We start from the raw sequence: 24,985 nt of genomic DNA, 5'->3' as shown, positions 1-24,985 counted from the left end.
TCAGAGATGGTTCCATCTTGTCGCTTACCAATAAAAACATAACCCTTAGAGGTCTCAAAGTACCTTATAAAGATACACTTCTTACCTCTGGGTCCTAGTTTTCCATATTCGTGAGTCTTATCATGAACGTAGGCAGCTGACCCCCAAGATCTCAGATTACCCAGATCCGACTTTCTGCCTGTCCAACGTTCATGTGGGGTAGATGGAACTGACTTTGAAGGCACTTTGTTAAGTATATAGGTCGCTACTAGTAATGCATCTCCCCAATAGGAGATTGGCAAATTAGCTTGCACCATCATAGACCTAACCATTTCAAGAAGAGTCCTATTTCTTCTTTCAGCAACCCCATTTTGCTGTGGAGTTCCAAGGATAGTAAGCTGTCTAATAATCCCTTTCTCATTACACATTGTCTTGAATTGATCAGACAAATATTCTCCTCCACGATCAGTGGGCAAGGTTTTAACCTTACGTTCCAATTGATTCTCAACTTCGTTCAAGTAACGAATAAAGCAATCCAATGCTTCAGATTTGTGAGAAATCAAATACACATGACCAAAACGTGTGAAGTCATCGATAAATGTAATGAAATAAGAACTCCCACTTCTAGCCTTCACATTTATTGGACCACAAATATCTGAATAAATTAATTGCAATGGTGATTCAGCCCTAATAGCCTTACCAAATGGTTTCCTAGTTGTCTTTCCAGCAAGACAATGCTCACATATAGACAAGTTAATCTTAGCATGAGTGCCAAAAGGCCCTCCTTAGCTAATCTATTCATTCGTTCTTGTCCTATATGTCCCAATCTAGCATGCCAAATTTCATCATTAACATCAGCATTACTAGTAAGAGCAATGTTTGAAAAACAACTATTATTATTTGGTTCTACATCAAGAACCATAAAACCATTTGTTACATAACCATATCCAATTAACACAGAGTTAATTCGAAGTTCCATACAACGGCTATAAAAATTTATATTGTAACCTAAATCAAGAAGACAAATAACGGAAACCAGATTCCGTCGAATCTCAGGAGCGTACAGGACATCATGTAGAAACAAGGTGCCTCCACCACGTAGGTTGAGCTTACAAGTGCCAATTCCTTTGACTTCTATTCTTGCATTGTTTTCTACATATATCCATTTTTTGCCAGCTGGTACCCGACGGTACTCCACATATGTAGCTCGATCACGAGCTACGTGGTTCATTGCTCCTGAGCCAAGTGATTCAGTCTCAGTCAGTGCAGATCCAAGAGGATCTTAGTTATGAGAGCATACCTACACAGATAGTGAACAAAGCAGTCAAGAGACTAAGAAATAAAGAAGTACCACTAGTGAAGGTCATCTAGTAGAACCAGAAGCACGAGGAAGTCACTTGGGAGCGGGAGGGAAGTATGAGACAGAAATATCCAGAGCTATTCTAAGTTCGAGGACGAACTTTTTATAAGGTATGGGGGATTATAACGACATAATTTTCCCTATTTCGAGTCCTAAATGTCCTCAAAAATACATGGAAATGTTTTAAAAATATTCTAGAGATTTTTAGAAATTTTTGAAGTATTTTTATGTAATTTTTGGAAGTTGTTTGGTATTTTTACTAAGCGAAGGAAAGTTTGACAAAAAATTATCCAAGCCGAGACCTCGGATTAAGCAGAGATTCATTTAAGCCTTAGTTAGAAAACAGAAGTATAAATAGGAAGGAAAATGGTTGCCCCCAGGATTCGAACCAACGACCTCGACCCAAGCCGAACTGCAGCCGAACCCAGAACCAACTGGTCTACGGTGATTTTGTGATTAAGAATGGAAGCGGATTTATTTAAGCTATAGTTGGAACATTTAAATCCGGCGATCATTTCTTATTAAAATAGGAGAAAAAGTTTATTTAAGCCTTAGTTAGAAAACAGAAGTATAAATAGGAAGGAAAATGGTTGCACCCAGGATTCGAACCAACGACCTCGACCCAAGCCGAACCGAAGCCGAACCCAGAACCAACTGGTCTACGGTGGTTTTGTGATTAAGAAGGGAAGCGGATTTATTTAAGCTATAGTTGGAACATTTAAATCCAGCGATCATTTCTTATTAAAATAGGAGAAAAAGTTTATTTAAGCCTTAGTTAGAAAACAGAAGTATAAATAGGAAGGAAAATGGTTGCCCCCAGGATTCGAACCAACGACCTCGACCCGAGCCGAACCGCAGCAGAACCCAGAACCAACTGGTCTACGGTGGTTTTGTGATTAAGAAAGGAAGCAGATTTATTTAAGCTATAGTTGGAACATTTAAATTAGATGGGAAAAAATAGTGCGCGGCTGAGGGATCGAAGCCGAAACCTGAGGCTTCGGTTAAAAGCCGGCCTACCAACTGGGCTAGCGGTCGGTGGTAATCGGATAGACAGAAACAATTACTTAAGCAGTAGTTAGATGATAAAAAAAAATAAGAAGAGAACCCAAGTTTCTCCCGTGACCTAAAAACTCCCGATTCCTCTTCTCTTCTCACGCGACGGCGCGGCGTCCCTGCTATTTGGGCGAAAACGAAGACGACGAAGCCCTAGCTTTGTCTCCGGCGCCGGCGAAAGGTCTTATTCCGGCCGGTCTTCAACCGTGCGTGACCATCTCGACGAGGGGAGCTCGGAAACGTGAAGAAGAGCCGAGATCTCAAGCTTCTCCCGAAGCCCTAGCTGCCCTCTTCGGTAGTAAGTCCAAGAACAGCGAAGTAAGTACTACTCACCTGCGGTAGGAGTTGTTTCGGGTTTCCTTTTTGATTCTTCCTTTGCTTCCGAGGCCTAGCATGAACCCTAGACTCTTAGTATTTGGCTGCACAGCAAGTTCGACCTCTCCTTTATACGAGCACAGCATGTTAAGATTGAGAAATCGGGTTCTTTGTTCATTTTGAATTCAAAGCATGTTGTAGAGATTTTTGGTCCTTTTGGGCTCTCTGCAGTGAGTCATAAGGGAAGAATATGAAGTATTAGGTGTAGTTTTTGGATGCCCTAATTAATGTTCCGAGTATGAACAGATTTTAAGCTCAAGTTGGAGTTTTAATTTCTTCCTTTGTTTTGGATCATACCGTACAGATTGCCAGTTCATGGTTGCTGCCGTGAGTTCATTAAGGATACAACAGGGGAAGGGTTTAGGGTTTGATATGTAGCTGTCTTGTGCTATTAGTTCCCTTATACCGGGTAGATTGTAGCATTTCTTGCTTATGCTATTAATTTCCTTATGCAGTTAAGTAATAGCATGTTCTGCCTATGTTGTTAGCTCTTTATACCATGTAGATTAGAGCATTTCTTGCATAGAATTTCTGTTTCGAATTCATTGTTAAGCCGAACAGCCCCTAATTCCAGCCTGTGGTTGTGTTTTTAAGCATGCCTTTAGCTCTTAAATGTTGCATCCGGGTAGGTCTACCTGCTGCCATAAATTCCAGCAAAGTTGCTTTCTTTTGCTCTATTTTATAGCATGATTAGTAAGCTCAAAGTTGCTTTCTTTTGCTCCATTTTATAGCTTGATTAATAAGTTCAAAGTTGCTTTCTTTTGCTCTATTTTATAGCATGATTAGTAAGCTCAAAGTTGCTTTCTTTTGCCTTATTTTATAGCATGTTTAGAAAGTTCATATTTGCTTTCCTTTGCTTTGTTTTATAACATGCTTAGAGAGTTCAGATCTGCTTCCCTTGTGTTACTTTTATATAGCATGCTTGGTTCGTTGTAATCCTATACTTGTTGAGCCAATATTCCCAAATCATGCAGAGTGAGAGAAGAGTGCAGGATTATCTTTGTTGAAGAACAATAATGACACAAGGAGTTAAATTTGAATACATGTGCATATACTCCATTATATAAACTAATGGAACTGTTGAAGAAGATGAGATTTCCAAAGCGGTACAGTATCATTTTATTAACCTTTATCTGCACAAGTGTGTGCTATCTAGAGCGAGTAGGGTTTTCAATTGCGTACACAGCGGCTGCAGATAGCATTGGTGTGAATCAATCAAGCAAGGGTCTAATACTTTCGGTATTCTACTATGGATATGTTGTGTCACAAGTGCCTGGGGGTTTGGCTGCACAATATGTTGGAGGACGACGAGTTCTGCTGTTTTCGTTTTTGGTGTGGTCGCTAACATGTGCATTTGCTCCACTAGATGCCGGCAAAGTGAATATGATGGTTGTTTCCCGCTTCCTTGTAGGTGTGGCACAAGGCTTTATATTCCCCTCCATTCACACAATTCTAGCACAATGGGTCCCTCCCCATGAGCGCTCGCGTTCTGTTTCTCTTACGACATCTGGGATGTACCTAGGAGCAGCTGGTGGTATGCTTGTGTTGCCAAGTCTGGTAAAATACAAGGGACCTCAGTCAGTTTTCATGGTTGAATCAGCTCTGGGTATCATGTGGTCATTTCTCTGGTTTAGGTTTTCTAGTGATCCAGTTCGTTCCGAACATCCCAAAGCTGCTGCTGCAGGTTTCGGAGAGCACAACTTGCCTGTTTCAAGAGAAAAGAAAATCCCAAGTGCTGGAAACCTGAGGCGCTTCACTAAAATTCCTTGGAAGAAGATAATTTTCAACTTACCGATTTGGGCAATCGTGGTAAACAACTTCACCTTTCACTACGCACTATACGTACTAATGAACTGGTTGCCAACGTACTTTGAACTCGGCCTTCAGCTCAGTCTTCAGGACATGGGATCTTCTAAGATGATTCCTTACTTCAACATGTTCATCTTCTCAAACACAGGAGGGATTTTAGCTGATCACTTAATCACAAGAAGGTTCTTATCAGTGACCAAGACTCGGAAGCTTCTCAACACCATCGGCTTTGTCATTGCAGCTCTTGCTCTAATGGCCATTCCACTATTCAGGAATCCCTCCTGGACGGTCATATGCTCTTCGATTTCTCTTGGATTCTTAGCACTTGGAAGAGCCGGGTTTGCTGTAAATCACATGGACGTGGCTCCGCGATATGCAGGAATTGTTATGGGAGTTTCGAATACCGCCGGGACCTTAGCTGGTATCGTTGGCGTCGGGCTCACCGGAAGGATCTTGGAGGCTGCAAAGTCAGTTGATATGGATCTTACAAGCATAGAATGTTGGAAAAATGTCTTCTTGATCCCAGCCTATCTCTGCATATTTAGTTCTTTCTTTTTTTTACTATTCGCAACAGGTGAAAAGATTTTTGAGTAACTAACCCTCCCTCGGCATGTTTGTTGGTCGATGGACACTCACACTCTTATTACCATTTGACGTTGTTGGATTTAATCTTACTTATGCATACGATTGACTGCGATCCTCCAATGCTGTTGTTGAGAATAACAATATCTAATGCCACATGTGATTTTTGGCCAATTCCTAATAGTGAAATGCTTAGCTCGTCAGCTTCCTGACGTTCTCCAAGTGGGTCGCTGTGTCAAGAGCAAATTCCCGTGATTCATCTGACCTTCTCCATGCAGGGTCAGTGTGTCAAGAGCAAAATCCCCTGTGATTTATCTGACCTTCTCCATGCAGGGTCACTGTGTCAAGGGGGGCTGACCTTCTCCATGCAGGGTCACTGTGTCAAGAGCAAAATCCCATGTGATTTATCTCTCTACATGACTGTAGGATTGACTATATGGGGCGTTCAAGGTTAGCATATGACCTTTTACTACATGAGAATGACACTATCTAAGGTATTTTATGATGGAGAAGAGGCATATCTATATATATAATCGCCACACGCCATATTGAATGTAAATGCACAGTTCATCAACACCATCTTGATTAATCTTAAGAATTTACCTCACCCTTTTGATAGAGTGAGTAAAGAATTATAACCTTTCTAAATCATAGATGCTACTTTCGCAATCGTTGATCCCACCATAAGAACCATAGATGCTTGTACACAATATGTTTGACTACCAACTACACGCTGCAATGTTAACTTTGATAGTTTGATATCTAACCAGACTTCACTTGTCAGTCAGTTTATGCCACTCAATGAAATTCAATATCCCATGATCAAAAGCAATACATTCAATATTACATTCTCATGTATGATCAGAAAATCTCTAATGACGAAACAAAGTATCCTACCATTCTTGCAAGGATGCTGCAAAAGGCTCTGCCACCTTCCCATGTATCCTACTCTTTCTCACTCTTTCCAAGATACGCTGAATTAAGCATATGAAAGAAAAAAAAAAAATTAGATAATGATTATAATAAAATTAAGGAGGAAAGAGCTTGCTTGTTCAATATATATATAGTCTTAGTACTATTTAAACTTGCTTTTCTATATTAATCTTTCTTGCATTCAATTTCAAACATTTCTTTTACATCAATGCATGTTTTGTACTATATAAATTAGACTTGAGAAATAATGACAAGCTTTGTGGACGAATGCAACTCTTCTTTGTATAATTGTAAAATGTAAAGGAATTTGCATAAATACATAAGGTGATTTCAATTGCACATGTCTTCCGAGAACATCAGGAGATCCTTTTCACGGAGCATGCATCTCTAACAAAAATAAAAATCTTTTATTAGGTAAGACCTTAGCTAAGTAAATTAAGAAATAACCTATTAATTATAGGTGGCATAAGGGTTTTCAAGTTTATATTGGTATGTTTTGCAGGAATCCTTGTTGGTGCAAGCATTGGAATAGGCCTCTTGCTCATATGCATTATATTGGTCGTCCTAAGTAGGAAATGGAAGGAAAAGAATCAAAAGAAGATGAGACAAAGGAACTTCCATCAAAATCATGGTTTATTGCTTCAACAACTAATCTCCACAAACAAACATCTTGAGGAGAGAACAAATATATTTTCTTTGGAAGAAATAGAAAAGGCAACAAATAATTTTGATAAAACTCGAATAGTTAGAAGGGGAGGACATGGAACAATTTACAAAGGAATTCTATCAGATCAAAAAGTGGTTGCCATTAAAAAATCAAAAACTATTAAAAAGAGTGAGATTGACCAATTCATTAATGAGGTTGCTATTCTTTCTCAAATCAATCATAGAAATTTAGTTAGTAGTTTGGATGTTGCCTAGAAACTGCAGTTCCTTTGTTAATTTATGAGTTTATCTCTAATGGAGCCCTTTCAACTTCATGTTTTATAAGGTGAGTCTAAATTATCATGGGATGATCGTCTCAGAATTGTCACAGAATCCGCACGAGCACTTGTCTATCTACACTTCTATATCAATTTTTCATAGAGACGTCAAGTCATCAAATATTCTTTTAGATGATACTTTAAGGGCAAAAGTATCAAACTTTGGAACATCAAGATTTATTCCTCTTGATTAAACTCACATACTGCAATTCAAGGTACCTTTGGATACTTAGATCCGGAGTATTATCAAACGGGTCAGTTGACCGAGAAAAGTGATGTCTATAGCTTTGGAGTTATTCTTCTTGAGATTTAACAGGAAAGAAACCCATTTACTTAACCAATGCTGGGTTACCACAAAACTTAACGATGAATTTTCATCAAACAATAAGAGAGAAGAAGCTCTTTGATCTCGTAGAAGATTGTATTTTGCAAGAAGGAACCGAGCAAGAGTTTTTTGAAATAAGTAGTTTGATAAAAATATGTCTAGTTTGAAAGGTGTGGAAAGGCCTACAATGAAGGAAGTTGAGTATAGATTGCAAGACATAAGAAAGACGAGAATGAAAAAGAATATTCCAGAAAGCAAGGAGGAAACAGAATGCTCACTCACCCTTTGATCTTCCTCTTCTTCAAAATTGGCACACCAAATAAATCAAGAAAATTCCAGAAATTATAGCTTAGAGACTAGATAGAGGACTTATCTTTTCTATTTCAATTTTCAATTGCTACTTCCATTCACCTGCATATAAAATGAGTTGCAGGTTGGCACCTAATTGATTAATCACTATCCCAACTTTCATCACCCTTTTTCTCATCAAACGCACCTATCTTCTGTCTACTCCCGCTATCGTTGTCTTCTGAATCTTCATTGCTGAGATAATCATAAGGGCCCATTGTTGATTCCACAAAATTGTGTCCGTCCTCATCTTCTGATTCCCCAACCGCATCTTCTGAATCTCCCAAAACATCACCATCTAGGCTGATATCTTCATGTTCTCTCCATCTGGTTTCAACACTAGCTCTATCTCTCAAATATTCCTTTGGGGCAGCCCTGCTTTTTCTCTGTTTTATTTTATTTGTCTCTCTTTCTCGAGTCCCGTCTTTACTATAGGAGTTATGTCTATCAACATCAATTGTAGCATCACTCACTTTGTCATCATAATCCCACTCGTCTTCTGAAGCTGTGGACATGTCATTGTCACTATCCCAATTTTTCCTCTCTGTATTTCCCAATCCAGTAGAAGTACCATTCCAACGCCTTACATGAGCCCTATCCTCATCTTCTGAATTATCACTTCTCCAATTTGGTGCCCTGCTTGACCGACCCATGTCATCTTTTCCCCAATACCTAATTCTTGAAAGTTCCTCTTTCTCTACCGCTTCCTCCTCTTCCCACTCTTTGTCTGCAGCATCTTCAATCTCTCGAATAAAGCGGTCAAGTTCCTCCTGGTCACTGTCCTCAGAAGGTACATCAATAGACTCATCTAGATTATCAACAATTTCTGCTGTGGATGGTTTATCCCCATGGAATATATATGGAGTCCCTTGTTTCTCATCAATAGCCCTAAAAAATGTAGTAGCAATTCTCTGAATGCTAGCCATGGCAATTGGGTCCTCTGGATTGACACCCTTGCGTCTTAGCTCTTGCTCAATTTTTTTGATGTTCAACTTTTGAGATTCAAGAGCCTGCTCAAATCTGGCTTTGAATAGGGCCTACAATATGACAAGACAAAAAAAAGACTCTTGACACCATAGCTACGGTAAAATCAATGGAATGACAGAGATTACACAATAGATCATGTGTAATTTAAGGTAGCATTAGCAGTTTACACATCAATGTTATGAACATTATCCTTCATGACACATAACAAACTACTTTGAAGTAGAATTTATCTGTCAGAAAAAAAAAAAAGTTAAACAGACTAGAGCAAAAAGCAAGGGAACAACTGTGATCATTTAAAAGGATCACTATGCACTAATTTATCCCAATAATAGTGAGAAAAGGCACCCTTTGCAACAAGTGGCGGTTGAAATGGCATGAAAATCTAAAGTGCAAATGCAATGCCTTGACAAGTATGAGAGTTCTTGTATGCTAGTTCAACTCTTCCCATGAACATGAACATTCTAGGTAAATCTAGAATTTGAAATAACAAAATTTATGGATATGCACAAAGTAGAACTAAAGAAAACACTTATGGAATTTTTAAACCACGAACTTCTAGTTATAAACATGTAAACAAGTTCACATGAACCCCAAGCATTTGGATTAAAATTATGTCATGAAATCAGTTGATTTTCACACTTGCAGCATATAGTTAGTGGATGAGACATGATGTACCTTCCTTTTAGTCAGGGTGTTGATTGGTATCAGATTCTTTGGTTGTCTGTAATTTCGTCCACGAAACATAATAATGGTTTTCACATCGTGTATATTAACAACAATGCCGCCACTTAATCTTGCTATCATGGTTGCCATTTCTTTGATTTTTTCCCTAGGAAAATTGTCACAACAAACTTGCACAGTCTCATGAAACTTCCAATGGAGATGCATGTTTTGAACTACTCCTCCAAAGACCCCACGAACTCCAACAGGAATATAATTTCTATTTCTGAAACCTATCTTCTTATAAGCCTGAAGCTGCTCAAGAGTAAGAAGCTCAGGATCATGCCGAGGAGGTGGTAACTCTGGCAATTCATATTTTTTGAGCTTTTGAAGAAGCAATCCCACCTTTTTCTTGGCCTACATAATAATTATATTAGTTAAGTCAGTACAAACAAGCAACTATAGTTTGGAAATTTTAAGTAAAAATTTATGATAAATGTCAAATCCCTTTATACAGAAATACTTATTGGTACTAGAACCACTTATCTACCTAGTAATGATGCAAGGCGAAGAGTATGCAATGTTACTAGTTGAGAAAGGAATGATATTGGAAAAGATGATCAAAATTGTCAATCCTCAAATCAATCAAAGAACATTATAGAGAAAAGGCAGGACAAATCAATAACTGTTTATTGAGAGAATGACCTGCAGAATTTTAGAATCCTTACTCTACGTAAGTTGTATAGTAGCCTTTCCTCTTCTGTCATTAACTTCTTTCTTATTTTTTTTGCACGTCTGATCTCTTTTAAAGTTTTTCCTGTTTCTCTTCGCATTCTCTTCTCCACCTTGCTCCGCATGCTTCTTCCTCTTGTTGTCGACATAAATCGATGCCCAGAAGTTGAACCCAACTGGTTGATAGAATTACAATAAACTTCTCTAGGCAGCACTGAGTGCACATTATTCGGCCACGTTTTCAAGCATGTAATCCCATGTGAATAACACCTGTCAGCAACATATACACAAACTCTGAAATAACTCAGATTTCAGAAATGAGAAAGCCCTGTCAATAGACCCGCTAAATAATAAGCAATTTTAAGACCAGTTAGAAGTGAAGCACTTTTCCAGCAGTGTCTTTGTAAGTTTCTGAGAGCCCGCATGTTGGAGATGAATATCATTCAACTAAATAAAGGATGAATATTTGTTGGCTTTTCCACAAAGCAAATATCATACACCTAGATAACACCATAGTTAAAGTTCCGAGATCAGAAAATTAAGGACAGAAAGACAATCCTAAATGTTGTTCAAGACTAGGTGCAACAGATGTTTCCTCTCAAGTATCAAAAAACACCAAAAGCCAAGAACTATTAGCGACATTCTCATCGAGAAGCTAGGGAAAGGAGAAGAGGAGTAATAGAAAGTATAGTAGAAGAAGCATAAGAAAGAGAAAAAAGTGGCTAAGCATCTTCTCCTATCCACAGGTGCCACCATAGTAGAGTTGTGCATACAAAACTTAGGGTTAAAATGAGAAGTAGCTTTCAGTAAAAAGGATTTTTATTGACAATTTGTATTCACATTGAACTGAGAATTAAAAGAATTATGACAACCTCCAATCTGGTGATAAAAAATGTTAGATGCCTCCATTCAGTCATAAAAACAATGTTAGAAAGAGATCGTAAATAATAGATGACCAGTTCCAAAAAATCGCTTGATGAGGGCATTGTAGATGTATGAAGATATTCAAGGTAATATGATAGATTATTTAATGTAGCACACAAAATAGTTAACTGAAATACTAAATATTCTAAAGAAAATTTGGCACCTATGTTACAAGAACTTGTGATGTTCATACCGTGTGCAGAATGTTGTCTTTGGTACCTCTCATCTTTTACTCTAAGAGTATACATGAGTGTCTTTGAGTTGATCAAACAAACCCTCTACCCGTGGCAAAGGGTATTCGTTTTGATGATCACTATATTCAATTGTCTATAGTCGTTACACAATCTTAGTGATCAATCCTTCTTTTTTAACAAATGATAGGGAACTCCCAACGAGAAAATACTGGGGCGTATGAATCCCTTATCTAACATTAAGATCTTATAGTTGCAACTTCAGTTCTTTAAGTTCCCTTGGTGTCATGCGGTCCGGGGTTTTGGAGATTAGACTTGTCCCCGAAGTACCTCAATCACGAACTCCAATTGATGGTCGTGATAGCATGAGATAATTAATAATGTGCCATAATTAATAATATGCCAATATATTTTTGTCTGAGTCTCCTATACTAATGTATAGGCCAAATGAAAAGAGAATCCTCTACCTATAAAAGTCCTCCTATACCTATGTACTATATACAATCAAATTTAAAACATCATGATCCCTTGAATATTTTACATAACTAATCTTAGATTCTTCAATCTTAAACAAGAAAAGCATGTTCCTGATTAGGACATCTAAAAAATTAATGGATAAATGAATTCTTTTTTTGAAAAACCTAATCATAAAGAGCAGCTAAGAGGCATGGTGATGACAAATAAACAAATGTTTTTTTGATGAAATATTAGCAGGAGAAAAGGTGGCTAGATAAAATGAAAAAAAAAAAGAAAAGGTATACTAAGTTTTCTTGGCACCTAATTTTGTTATCAAATTGTCAAAATTATAAGAGAATTTTTTTTCCACTTGAAGCCCTACGTAATCTCCTTACACATATTTACAAGTTAGCAAGGTTCTAAAATTTGCTAGGCGCTAGTCGGGCGGCAGACCAGCGCCTAGCGCCTAGGCCGCTTAGGCCGCCTAGGCGGATTCCTCGGTATCCCTTGTTTCATGTACAATGTCATATGCAAATCTAAATGTTTTCTTAAACAATTTCATAGCAATGAAGATCTAATTATATATGCTAAAATAAATACATACTTTCCAATACCAAAAAATGAAAAACTATAAAAGAAATACTGAAATAGTTAAACAATAGAACATGCAGTAAGTTAAACAGTAGAACATGTAGTAAGTTATCATAATCATATAGTAAACAGTAGAACATTGGAAAACAGTAGCAATAGTTCAATTCAAGATTACAATGCATTGTGAACTAGTAACACTAAGCAAAATATAATTGTTAAATAACATAAATCATGTCTTAACAAAATGAGTTCAAAATTACACAACTAATAGACTCATATTTATTCTGCTTCTTCTTCTCCATAATTTTCAATAACTTGTTCTTCATCGGACACAAACTCAATATCATTATTGTGATCCTCGTCTTCTTCTTCGGATTCAAAATCATCTTCATGAAGTTCTCTCACTCTAGAGCTTCTTCGGGGTTGTAGATTTTCATCTGCTCCACTTGCTTCATCAACCATTTGCCAAGTGAGCCCGGAACCTAGTTCAACTTCATCATCTTCCCCACCATCCACAATCCAACCTTGTGCATTTGAAGCATCTTTTGCAAGAAGGACATCAACATTTCTTTCTTTTTCTCGTTTTTGTTTGTTCAACAATCTAGCATTAAATTGGACAAATATTAGATTGTTCAACCTGTTGGCATCCAACCTATTTCTTTTCTTTGTGTGAATCTAAAAAAAACAAAGAAAGTAAATACTATAGTCAGTACCTGAATATAAAGTATAGACGTTAAAAATTATAACTAATTTAATTAAAGAGTAGACAGAAAGTTTAAAACTTACTCCTTCAAATGTACTCCAATTTCTTTCACACCCAGATGAACTTGTAGTTAATGAAAGTATCCTCAATGCCACCCTTAGCAAGTTAGGTGTGTGAGCACCGTATGTACTCCACCATGCACATGGATCAAATGTATCATTATTTTTTTCACATGCTTTTGCTGCCAATGTTTTTCCAAATAACCCAGTCTTATTTCTATATTTTGGAAATTCCTTGTTAATAATTGTATCTTGTAGATCTAACTCATTGGCATGCAAAGTTTCCATGCATTCAAAAATCCCCATCGCGACCTCCTCATAAAGAGCAATAGAACTATCTTTGTAGTAAAAATAAGGATTCAACAAAAATGCAGTGGTATGCAATGATGTATCAAGTCTATCCTTCATTTTTGACTCAATAATGACTATGATAGGCTGATAATTTGATTCCACGTTATTCAGAGCCACCTTGATATCTTCTTTAGCTTGAAGAAGCTCCCCATATAGAAACCCCATCGATGGCTTTCTATCTCCATCTATCAATCGAAGAACTCTTACCAAAGGAGCAAATATTTTTAAACACAGTGTCACACCATTCCAAAAACTCATGCTCATCACTGTAGAGTAAGCCAATTTTCCTTTGTTTGTTTTTGACCATTTACATTTCTCCCACATATCACTTGTAAACATGGCCCTTAAACTAGCTTTTTTTTCAATCAAACTTTGCAATGTGAGGAAATTTGATGCAAACCTGTTAACTCCTGGTCGAACTATGTCTCTCTTCTTCGTGAAACTTCTCATCAATGATAAAGTCTTATGGTGAGCATAGATGAAAATGGTAAAAGCCTTGGATTGCTCAATCACCTTTTTATATCGTGGAAGTTTGCCAATACTTTCAAGCATGAGATTAATAGTGTGAGTTGCACATGAACTCCAAAAGATCCCAGGTCGTTTTTCTCTCATCAATTTAGCTGCAGCCATATTGTTAGTGACATTGTCTGTAATAATCTGAACAATATTCTGAGCTCCTACTTGTTCAACACACTTGTTAACATACTCAAAAATAAGTTCAGCTGTATGCGCCTCCTCTGAAGACTCCTTAGACTCTAAAAATGTAGTACCCTCCTTGCAATTAACACACAAATTTAAGATGCTTCTTATTTTTCTATCACTCCATGCATCTGTCATGATCGAGCATCCATTCTTTGCCCATTCTTCTTCATGTTTCTTCAGCAATTGTTTTGTTCTTTCAACTTCGGCTTTCAATAGTGGCTCCCTAAGTTGATATTGAGTTGGAGGCTTGAATCCTGGTCCAAATTGACCCACTGCCTCCATTAGTTGCTTGAAGCTATCATTATCAACAGCATTGAATGAGATTCCATTTTCATAAACCAATCTCCCAACATATTGTTGAACTTGTTGAGTTCTCTCTTTGAAAAGTGCCTCATTTATATTTTGTTGGCGAAGCACTTTACTTCCACTGGAGCCTGCATTTTCTGGAGCAATTGCCGATGCATATCTATCCATGGGGCCAAGTGGAAGAGGTTTCTTAATTCCATCCATCCCTTCAATTTCAAGGTCTTCTTCTTCATCTAGAGAAATAGCCACCTCTGCTCTACAACTTTGTTCTTCCATTATTTTGTTCTTCTTTCTGTTCCTCCCTTCTAAAATAGCCTGTTTGCACTTATTTTTGTCTTATTGAGATGCTTTTCGACAACCAGATACATTTCCAGGTATATTTCCAATGTGCTCCTTTATCCTATACACTCCTCCTGACATTGTTTTTCCACATAGCTTGTATTTAATTTTGTCGAGGTTTTTAGGATCAATCAATATCCCAAACTCCCATCCGATGTCGTTTGACTTTCTTCTAAGCATTCCGGTTTCGGGTTGAGTGACAGATGCTGTCGAAGATGGATTGCTTGCCATTATGATAACAGATAACCTGAAAAAATTATATATAACAGTATAACTTAACAAGTTAACAAGTAACAACATAGCATAGTATGATAAATTGATAATAAAATTTATAAATACAATTTATATACATTAATAATATGTATTATGATTTTTTTAATTTTTTTTTATATTTTTAAATCTGTTTTTTACTTTTATAAAATTATATATAAATTAATAATATTTATTGGAATTTTTAAAAATTTAATATAATTTTCATATTTTTATAAATTATAACTGATTTATATAAATTAATAATATTTATTAGATTTTTTAAAATTTTAATATAATTTTAATATTTATAAATCTGATTAATATAAATTAATAATATATAAAATTTATAAATACGATTTATATAAATTATTAAAATTAATAATATGTATTATGATTTTTTAAATTTTATTTATTTTTAAATTTTTAAATCTGATAAATGAAATGATAATTGAAAATATTTATAATAATTTTTATTTTTTTTAAATCTGTTATATAAATTAATATTTAATAATATTTATTAAAAAAATTAAATCTATTATTATTGAATGATTTGAATTCTTATTAGGTTTTATGAACCGAACCCTACCCTATTATTAAAATTACCCCGTTAGGAATTGTTTTAATTTATTTATTATTAAATAAAATAAATTCGTGAAAAAAAAAACGCCGTCGCGGCAGCAGGCGTCACGCGAAGTTGCGACGCCACCGGCCGCCACCGGACTCCACCGGCGCCTCGCGAGAGGCCTCCGGCGCCGACGGAAGTGTCGCCGGACAAGTCCGGTGCGTTCGGCGAAGTCCGGCGTTGCTTCCAGTAGCGCCGGTAGTGTCGCGGAAAGCGTCTGGCGCATCGCGATGCTACCGGCGTTGCTCGAAGGAAAGCCGGACTTCGCCGGACGCGCCGGACGCGTCCGGCGACCCTTCCGGCGGCGTCTGATGCCCTGCGACGCGTCCGGTGTTACCGGAGAGTTGTCGCGACGACGAAGAAACAAAAGAAAAAAGAACAGAACAAGAAAACCATAAAAACTCACCGGAAGCTGCTGCAGGGCGAAGACGCAAGTCGGCAAAGCACGAAGACGAAGCGCGATGAGAGAAGATGAAGCGCCAGCAAATCTGATTTAGCGAATCGCGATAAAAAAACATACCTAAAATACATAAGCCGCCGAAGCCCGCGTTGGCCGCGGAAGCCCGCCGAGGGCCGCCTAGGTCTTCCGCCTGACTGCTTTCCGGCGCGGCCTGTTGCCGCACAGCGCCTAGGCGGCGCCTAGGCGGCCGCCTAGGGCGCAATTTAGAACACTGCAAGTCAGTAAAATTAGGACTTGGCCTCAAAAATTGATTTGAATACATTATAAAAACTCTAAGTCTTGTTAACAATGTTGGCAGCAAATGTTATGACTAACTATTAGAGCTAACAAATGAGGTATGGTCTCATTATATTGCATTTCTCTCTGATAAAACGAAAATCAAATTTTAACCTATTAAGCACTTTTAATTTATGGAGGATGTAAAGATTTTCTAAAATTCTAGTGATACTTATAGCCTTGTATAAAGTGTTGAATTGTTAGGCAAACAAGGTTTGATAATGATGATAACATAAACACTTTTCAAAATCATCTAAATGATTATAATAACCAGCAGACGAAGCAGCACCTAGAAATCTAACATTATTGTGCAAGTTGGCAATAGATTACGATACACAAAAATACCGTGATTTGAAACATAACGATAAGAACCTACCTTGCAACCAGCAACAATTCCTTGAAAGACAAACTAACAACTCATGTATCTATACACCAACACTGACCAATTAAGTTTGACAGATGTAGAACCATAAGCAACCAAACACTCGTATCAAATATAGAATCTCAGCAATTATAATATTTATTGACTTGAAACACCGGTTATAAAAACCAAGGATGAAACACAACCAAATTTCAGCCCGAGTAGAAATGTATGCACATATAATACCATGATTCATAGAAACAAGAGGATAAATGGCTTCCTCAAACAAATTTAGGTCAAAATTACCTCAAAAATCTTTGTCTTCGCGCCTACAAGTCAGATCTTGACTAGTATATGTCAAACAATCCCTGAACAACTTCCAGACCCTAAATCAGGCAATATCACACATTAAACACTACCAAAAATATAAATAAAAAGAAAGTATAATTAATTCAGATCTGATCTCAGACAAACATCTCCTTCGACACATCACTTCCCTCAACACACAAAATTGCAACAACGAAGAGATTGAGGAATCCAAATAATTTGAAGCTACATGAAAGGAAGGAGAGTTAGAAACGAGATGTTGACCGTCGTTTCAGTAAGTTGGCGTGACAAGGTCCCCTGCTCCAAACCCTAGGTCTGCTTCGATGGGCAGACGACAGGGAAGGAAGAAGATGGACGAACTCGCAAGAGGCGACCACTATTGTGGATTACTCCAAATCAGAAGAGGAGGAAGAAGATGTTTTGGATCAGTTGCTGCAAAAGGAGAAATCGCTCGCAGATGTTTTGGATTAGTCGAATGAGGACATGGTTCGTCGGAACGGGCGTGGAACGGCCGGAACCGGCGTTCCGGCACGGGAACGTCTCACGCCGTTCCAAAGTTCCGGTAAATAACGTGGCTTGCTCTGAAATGCCGTTCTCGGACGTTATAACAGTAAAAGAACGGATCGGAACACCGGAACGGAACGGATCGGAAATGATTACCTCCTGATGAATCGGAAAACGACGTCGGAGGCGCTCCGGCGTGGCCTGAGCGGGAAGCTTGAGCGCTGTCGAAGAAGGCGGCGGCGGCGGCAATTTAGTGTTGCTACGCGTGAGAAGTGAGACAAGAGAGAGGAGACGGATAATTTAATAAATAAAATTTATTTTCTAAAAATAAAATCATTTTAATATATAATATAATAAAAAATCATTTTAAATTTTTAAAAAATCTTAACAAAATCTATATAATCATATAAACTCATTTTCTTATTTACTATTATTTATATTATTATTATTTTTCTAAGTAAATTTAATTAGATTAAATTTTAATTAATTTTAATTATTATCATTATATATATATAATATTTTTTATTTACTATTATTATTATTATTTAGTATTTTTTTACACAACTTTAAATAATTAGTATATCATTAAATATTTAATACGATAAATTACTAATAAATTAACCATAAATTAAAAATTTTTATTAAGTGATATATATATCCGGACCATGACCGTTCCGTGAAACGCATGGTTCGTCGGAACGGACATGGAATAGCTAGAACGAACGTTCTGGTACAGGAACGTCTTATGCTGTGCCAAAATTTCGATGAATAACATTCCGACTTCTCAGCATCTATAGTCTTGACAGCGTTGCTGCTATTTGAAATGGAGGCTGAAGGACGGCGCCAGAGGCGCTCTTCGGCGTGGCCGGATCGAGCAGCTCATAGGCGCGGGCACGACGGTGATGGGAAAGTCGTCTCTTAATATTGCTATCGAGTTCGGCGCTGACGCTATATATTGTCAATTTCATCTTAAAATTATTTTAAAAATTAAAATTTAAAGTTTTTTTTAACTTAAAATTATTTTAAAAATTAAAAGTTAAAGTTTTTTTTAACTTAAAATATATTTTAAAAATTTAAACTTAAAATTTTCTCCTTAAAAATTATTTTAAAAATTAAAATTTAAAATTTTCTCCTTAAAAATTATTTTAAAATTAAAACTTAAATTTTTTTCCTTAAAAATTAAAACTTAAATTTTTTTCCTTAAAAATTAAAACTTAAATTTTTTATTTTAAAAATTAAAACTTAAATTTTTTATTTTAAAAATTAAAACTTAAATTTTTTATTTTAAAAATTAAAACTTAACTTAAAAATTATTTTAAAAATTAAAACTTAGGGTTTAGGGTTTAGGGTTTAGGGTTTTAGGGTTTTAAGGTTTAGGGTTTAGGGTTTAGGGTTTAGGGTCGAGAGCTTCAGGCAAAAACTCTAGAGGTGGTAACCCTAGGTGAAAGTCCTGGTGTCGCAAACCAGGTGAAAGACTGGACTAGCCGGGAAGCGGAAGTCCAGCAGAAAGTCCGGAAGCTTCGAACGCTGAGCAAAAGTCCAGTCGATCTGGAGGATCACACTGGCAACAGGTAAATCTCCTGAGTGGAGTAGGTGAGGACGCGTTCCCCGTAGAGGGAACAGTAGGCGTCGGGTCGACCTAGGGTTTCCGGTAGGAAATCCGAAGTCAGACTCGGACAGTCCGGAGACTGTCAAAATATTATTCATTATATTTCTGTGCTAACTTTGTTTTGCATGGTTTGTGTTTGGGACTGACACATTTTGCAGGAACAAAGAAGCACATTTGACCTCGGATGAACAGTGTTCGAGGCGCCTCCATGGGGCTTCGAGGCACCTCGGGTGCAAGCCGAAGCAAGCTGTCCAGAGGAGCTGGAGGCGCCTCGGAGGAAGCTGGAGGCGCCTTGGACCATGGCTTGCCGCTGTAAGTATTCCTCGACTTAATAATTTAGTTAATTACTTGTTACGCAAATTAGTAAAATCAAACCTTAAGGTTAAGTCACTTCTAAAGGAAGTAGCAGTCCTTAAAGAAGTGACTAATACTCCAAAATCTTGCCTGACCCAGGTCAGACTGGAAGTTCAACTCAAGTCCAAAAACTTGAGGAAGAAAATTCTAGTCTAAAGACTCAGGTCAAGGATTTGGAGAAAACTTTAGAATGGTTCTTCTTGGGTTCCAAAAACCTTAACCTAATTCTTGGCACACAGAGAGCCGTTTACAACAAAACTGGGCTAGGTTACAAAACCAAAAAGAAATATAGATCTTACCTTTCCTTAGTAAATAGATAAAATAGTAAATTAGTTCAAGCATGGGTACCCAAGTCCAACCTGATTAATCAAGTTGGACTTGGTCAATATTGGGTCCCTAAGGATCAAATACATTATCTCGACAGACCGTATCGAGGGTATGATCCAGGGGGAGCTAGAAGAAAAACAATAAAAATAAAATTTAATTAAAATCCAAAATTTAATTTAAAAATTCAAAATTCACAATAAAAATAAAAATTCAAATTCAAATTAAAACAAAAATCAAATAAAAATCTAAAATTTAAATTAAAATTTAAAATCAGAATTAAAATTAAAACTAAATTAATTAAAATTAAAATTTGTAATTAAAACTAAACTAATTAAAAATTTAAATTTGTAATTAAAACTAAATTAATTAAAATTAAAATTCATAATTAAAATTAATTTAATCAAATTAAAATCCAAAATTTAAATTAAATAATTTGAAATTCAAATTTAAAATCAAAATTAAAATTAAAACTAAATTAATAAAAATTAAAATTCCTAATTAAAATTAAATTAATTGAAACAAAAATTAAAATCAAAATAAAAAAAATTTGAAATTCAAATTGAAATTAAATTTTTACAAAATCTTAAAAATCCAAGGGAAGGCTCCAAAATATCTGACACCTCCAAAATTAATCTACCCGATAAAGGTAACCAAGAGTATACTACCCGGTAGGGTAATTAAGGTTAGAATAAAAATGGGTTAGGGTTAATTTGATTAACGGTACTGGTGAAGTATTGGATGATAGTACGTTGGGGAAGCTTAGTCATTGCATGTCTAGGAAGATATGGCTTCGACCTGGTGCATTTGGCTAAGTGGAACTGACCGAAGCTACCCTTTATGGATCTTAACCAGTAGACCAAAGTTTTGTACTAAGTTCAATGGGTAGGACTATTTGGAAAATCTCGAAGACATGGTTACTTTAATGATGTCCTTGTGACTCACCATAACCCAGAAGTTTATCCAAAGAATGTCTACTTGTTGAACCCAAAGTCAAACCTGAATCTAACACAAAGTTAAACCAAAACCCTAAATTTGAACCTAATTCATCTCACAAAAATTATAGGATTCCCTGATTGAAAACTTAGATTGGGTGAGATGACTAAGGAATAGAAAATTAAAATCAATTTGAAATTCAGAATATAAATTCGAAATTCAAATTCAAAATTAAAATCAAATTTGAAATTCAAGATATAAAATTTGAAATTAATTTTTGAAATTAAACTAAAATTCGTAATTAAATAAAAAAATAATTTTTAACTTAAAATATTTTTCAAAATTTAATCAACTTAAAATATTTTTCAAAAATTTAATCAACATAAAATATTTTTCAAAATTTAATTAACATAAATATTTTTCAAAAATTTAATTAACTTAAAATATTTTTCAAAAATTTAATCAACTGTAAAGTGTGTTAGTCCTAAACACATACCCTGCAAAACAAAGTTAGCACAAAGAATGATATAACAAATAATAGTCGACAGTCATCGGTCTGTCCGGGTCTGACTTTGGATTTTCGACCGGAAACCCTAGGTCGACTCGACGCCTACTGTTCCCTCTATGGGGAACACGCCCTCACCTACTCCACTGGAGGCGCCTCGGGTACAAGCCGAAGACAGCTGTCCAGAGGAGCTGAAGGCGCCTTGGAGGAAGCTGGAGGCGCCTTGGACCAGGCGTTGGAGGCGCCTTGGAGCAGCTTGGAGGCGCCTTTAGAGGGATAAGGCGCAACTAGCCTTGCACTGATCCACCCGTGCGACTCGGCGGCCTGGAGGCACCTCGGATAGGCTTGGAGGCGCCTCCAGCACTGTATAAAAGAGGGATTCGAGCAACAGCAAAAAAAAACACAACTCCCGAGCAATCCTAATGCTACAAGCTGCTAACGAGATGATCCCGAAGTGCTGCAACATAACCCCGACGACCCGGAGCTCCAGCTTTCGTTTCTTTGTTGTCGGTATTGCTTAATTCTGTTGTACTTAATTCATATCTGTACTATTACGATTTGATAGTGAATTGCTCAAAGTAATCGCTCAACGAGCGAAAGCCTTGGAGTAGGAGTCCCCCAAGGTTCTGAACCAAGTAAAAACACTTGGGTCTTTTTTGTGCTTGGTTTTTCCTTTATTTCCGCTGCATTACTCTCGAACAATTTCCGAATACGAAACAAACGAAATAACCACAAGCACTATTCACCCCCCCTAGCGCTTTCGACCCAACAAAGTTGAATAATTTAAATAAATTAAATAAACTATATAATTTAAGTTAATTGAAAAAATTAGATAAATCAAATAAATAATTTCATTAATGATATCATTTTATCACTATAACTAAATAAAAATTTAAAACATATTTAAAATCTTAGAAGGTAATCGAATTATTCTATATTTTCTTAGTTTAGCAATAGTTTAATTTTATATACATAATGTTTATTAAAAAAACATAATGTGATGATTAATTTTTATATTCATTACCTTAAACAAAATAAACATATCATAATCTATTCGCTTAATTTATATAACTATCAAATATGCCCTAAAAATATTTTTCAAAAGTCTTAAAATAAATGACTTTTTTTTTAAATCACAATTTTTTTGTGCTGTTAGTTGCAAAGAACCCGTTACACAAATTTATTTACCGTCCCATTAAACAAGGAAAATATTCATTAGGATTTACTTATAGTCATTTAGAACCATTCCACCCTCATGATAGATCCTCATAAGGATGGCGTGGTACTTAATCTCCTCCGTCCCTTTAAATTTTAACGGTCAAGATCCATTTCTGCAATATGACAATGAGACCGATCACGAAACCCTCATTCCACCGATCCAAAACATCGTGCGAGCGCAGTCGTCCTTTTTGCCGACTGATCCAAAACATCTTCTTCCTCCTCTTCTGATTTGGAGTAATCCACAGCAGTGGTCGCCTCTCGCGAGTTCGTCCATTTTCTTCCTTCCCTGTCGTCTGTCCATCGAAGCAGACCTAGGGTTTGGAGCAGGGGAACTTGTCGAGCCAACTCATTGAAACGACGGTCAACATCTTGTTTCTAACTCTCCTTTCTCTTTTGTAGCTTCAAATTATTTGGATTCCTCAATCTCTTCGATGTTGCAATTTTGTGTGTTGAGTGAAGTGATATGTCGAAGGCGATGTTTGTCCGAAATCAGATCTGATCTGAATTAATTATACTTTCTTTTTATTTATATCTTTGGTAGTGTTTGATGTGTGATTTTGCTTCATTTAGGGTCTGAAAGTTGTGCGGGGATTGTTTGACATATCTAGTTGAGATCCCACTTGTAGGCGTGAAGACCAAGACTTTTGAGGTAATTTTGGCTTAGATTTGTATTTGAGGAAGGCTTTTATCCACTTGTTTCTATGAATCATGGTATTATATGCCCATATGCCCATACATTTCTGCTCGGCCTGAAATTTGGTTGTGTTTCATCCTTGGTTTTTATAACCGGTGTTTCAAGTCAATAAATATTATAATTGGGGAGATTCTATATTTGATATGAGTGTTTGGTTGCTTGTGGTTCTACATCTGTCAAACTTAATTGGTTAGTTTTGGTGTATAGATACAACTGTTAGTTTGCTTTCAAGGAGTTGTTGCTAGTTGCAAGGTAGGTTCTTGTCGTTATGTCTTTCAAATCTTTGTATTTTTGTGTGTCGTAATCTATTCCCAACTTGCACAATAATGCTAGATTTCTTGGTGCTACTCCCTCTTATGGTTGTTATATTCATTTAGATGATTTTGAAAAGTGTTTATGTTATCATCATTATCAAACCGTGTTTGCCCAACAATTCAACACTTTATACAAGGTTATATATATCACTAGACTTTTAGAAAATCTTTACATTCTCCATAAATTAAAAGTGCTTAATAGGTTAAAATTTGATTCATTGTATTAGAGAGAAGTGCAATATAATGAGCCCATTCCTCTTTTGTTAGTTATAATAATTAGTCATAATATTTTCTGCCAAAATTGTTAAGAGGACTTAGGGTTTTTATAATATATTCAAATCAATTTGAGGCTAAAGGGTGTACATCACATTTGGGGATGCGCCTACTGGTAGGGTCCCCTTTACCTTTAGTGGAGATGGTAGGATAGGGCTTTAGTGGAGGTAGGGTAGGGTCTCCTTAAAGATTGTAGGATCTCGAGATTGATTGTAGGGTACCCATTAGAAGTTTATTTAATGGGTACTTGAGCTCTTGCTTTTTCATTTCATTTCAACTGAGCTCTTGGGGTTCCCGTTGGTCTGAAGCCTTATGTAGTAGGGTTCCTTTATTCAATTCATGGGATACCTTTAGGGGTATTTAGATACAGATGATAGAAAATCTGATGTACCCTAGGGAGGAGAAGAGCTAACACCTCTTATAAATACTAATTGGTTTCCATCATTAGTGATTGGTTGACCTCTTTTCTCATAAATTGAGAGTGACCTATTGTTTGAGTTCCTGCTCACTTCTTTTGAGTTCCAGCTATGAATAGCGTTTTTCCTCATTTAAAAGACTGAGCCATTGACTTAAGTTAAAGTAAGGTAAGAATGAGCGATTACCCTCTTTCAGGCTTGGGGTTAGTGTAGGGGATCCTTGAGCTCTTAAGGATATTATTATATAGAAAAAGAGCGGTTGAGCTTTGGCTTTATGTCCATTAATAGAATAAGCTCGGTAGGATATGCATATTCATAGAATGCTCTTAATCGAATGAGCTCTTGAGCTCTTGGTATTCTATTTGAATTTCAGGACTAATAGAAATGAGCTCTTAAAAGGCTTAATCCAAAGAGCTCGGTAGGGAGATTTTCTGAGTTCGTTAATAGAATAAGCTCGGTAGGGTATAAGATAGATCCTCATAAGGATGGCGTGGTACTTAATCTCCTCCGTCCCTTTAAATTTTAACGGTCAAGATCCATTTCTGCAATATGACAATGAGACCGATCACGAAACCCTCATTCCACCGATCCAAAACATCATGCGAGCGCAGTCGTCCTTTTTGCTGACTGATCCAAAACATCTTCTTCCTCCTCTTCTGATTTGGAGTAATCCACAGCAGTGGTCGCCTCTCGCGAGTTCGTCCATTTTCTTCCTTCCCTGTCGTCTGTCCATCGAAGCAGACCTAGGGTTTGGAGCAGGGGAACTTGTCGAGCCAACTCATTGAAACG

The 24,985-nt window shown here is 36.6% G+C and overlaps 2 protein-coding genes across 4 annotated transcripts; one reads left to right on the top strand and one right to left on the bottom strand.

Moving 5' to 3' along the window:
- The first annotated feature begins 2,444 nt into the window (after positions 1–2,444).
- LOC121984096 (probable anion transporter 6) lies at positions 2,445–5,258 on the top strand. 2 transcript variants are annotated; one of them, XM_042536880.1, is made up of 2 exons: positions 2,445–2,690; positions 3,742–5,258. In XM_042536880.1, exon 2 carries the CDS (start codon positions 3,839–3,841, stop codon positions 5,168–5,170), a length of 1,332 nt encoding a protein of 443 aa, XP_042392814.1. In that variant the 5' UTR covers positions 2,445–2,690; positions 3,742–3,838; the 3' UTR covers positions 5,171–5,258. The 2 variants fall into 2 exon arrangements, with proteins under 2 accessions (XP_042392814.1, XP_042392813.1); XM_042536879.1 differs by having other exon boundaries at positions 2,445–2,710.
- Positions 5,259–5,941: 683 nt separating this feature from the next.
- LOC121984095 (CRM-domain containing factor CFM9, mitochondrial-like) lies at positions 5,942–10,401 on the bottom strand. 2 transcript variants are annotated; one of them, XM_042536878.1, is made up of 4 exons: positions 10,123–10,401; positions 9,410–9,811; positions 7,896–8,784; positions 5,942–6,132 (listed from the first exon to the last, which is right to left on the bottom strand). In XM_042536878.1, exons 1-4 carry the CDS (start codon positions 10,273–10,275, stop codon positions 6,104–6,106), a joined length of 1,473 nt encoding a protein of 490 aa, XP_042392812.1. In that variant the 5' UTR covers positions 10,276–10,401; the 3' UTR covers positions 5,942–6,103. The 2 variants fall into 2 exon arrangements, with proteins under 2 accessions (XP_042392812.1, XP_042392811.1); XM_042536877.1 differs by lacking the exon at positions 5,942–6,132 and having other exon boundaries at positions 7,282–8,784.
- Between the last annotated feature and the right edge of the window lie 14,584 nt (positions 10,402–24,985).

This window comes from Zingiber officinale, chromosome 5B (assembly GCF_018446385.1).
Source record: "Zingiber officinale cultivar Zhangliang chromosome 5B, Zo_v1.1, whole genome shotgun sequence".
In the NCBI taxonomy this organism is placed as follows: domain Eukaryota; kingdom Viridiplantae; phylum Streptophyta; class Magnoliopsida; order Zingiberales; family Zingiberaceae; genus Zingiber; species Zingiber officinale.
The sequence above is the reverse complement of the archived record's forward strand: the minus strand, read 5'-3'. Positions and strand labels throughout refer to the sequence as shown.

What these genes read in the sequence shown, in the direction of transcription:
- LOC121984095 (XM_042536877.1), bottom strand. Translation starts at nt 10,275, where the DNA reads ATGTCGACAACAAGAGGAAGAAGCATGCGGAGCAAGGTGGAGAAGAGA. An exon ending in TACTATACAACTTACGTAGA is followed by an intron (nt 9,812 to 10,122) that starts GTAAGGATTCTA and finishes ATTATTATGTAG; the next exon opens with GCCAAGAAAAAGGTGGGATT. An exon ending in ACACCCTGACTAAAAGGAAG is followed by an intron (nt 8,785 to 9,409) that starts GTACATCATGTC and finishes GTCATATTGTAG; the next exon opens with GCCCTATTCAAAGCCAGATT.
- LOC121984096 (XM_042536880.1), top strand. Translation starts at nt 3,839, where the DNA reads ATGGAACTGTTGAAGAAGATGAGATTTCCAAAGCGGTACAGTATCATT.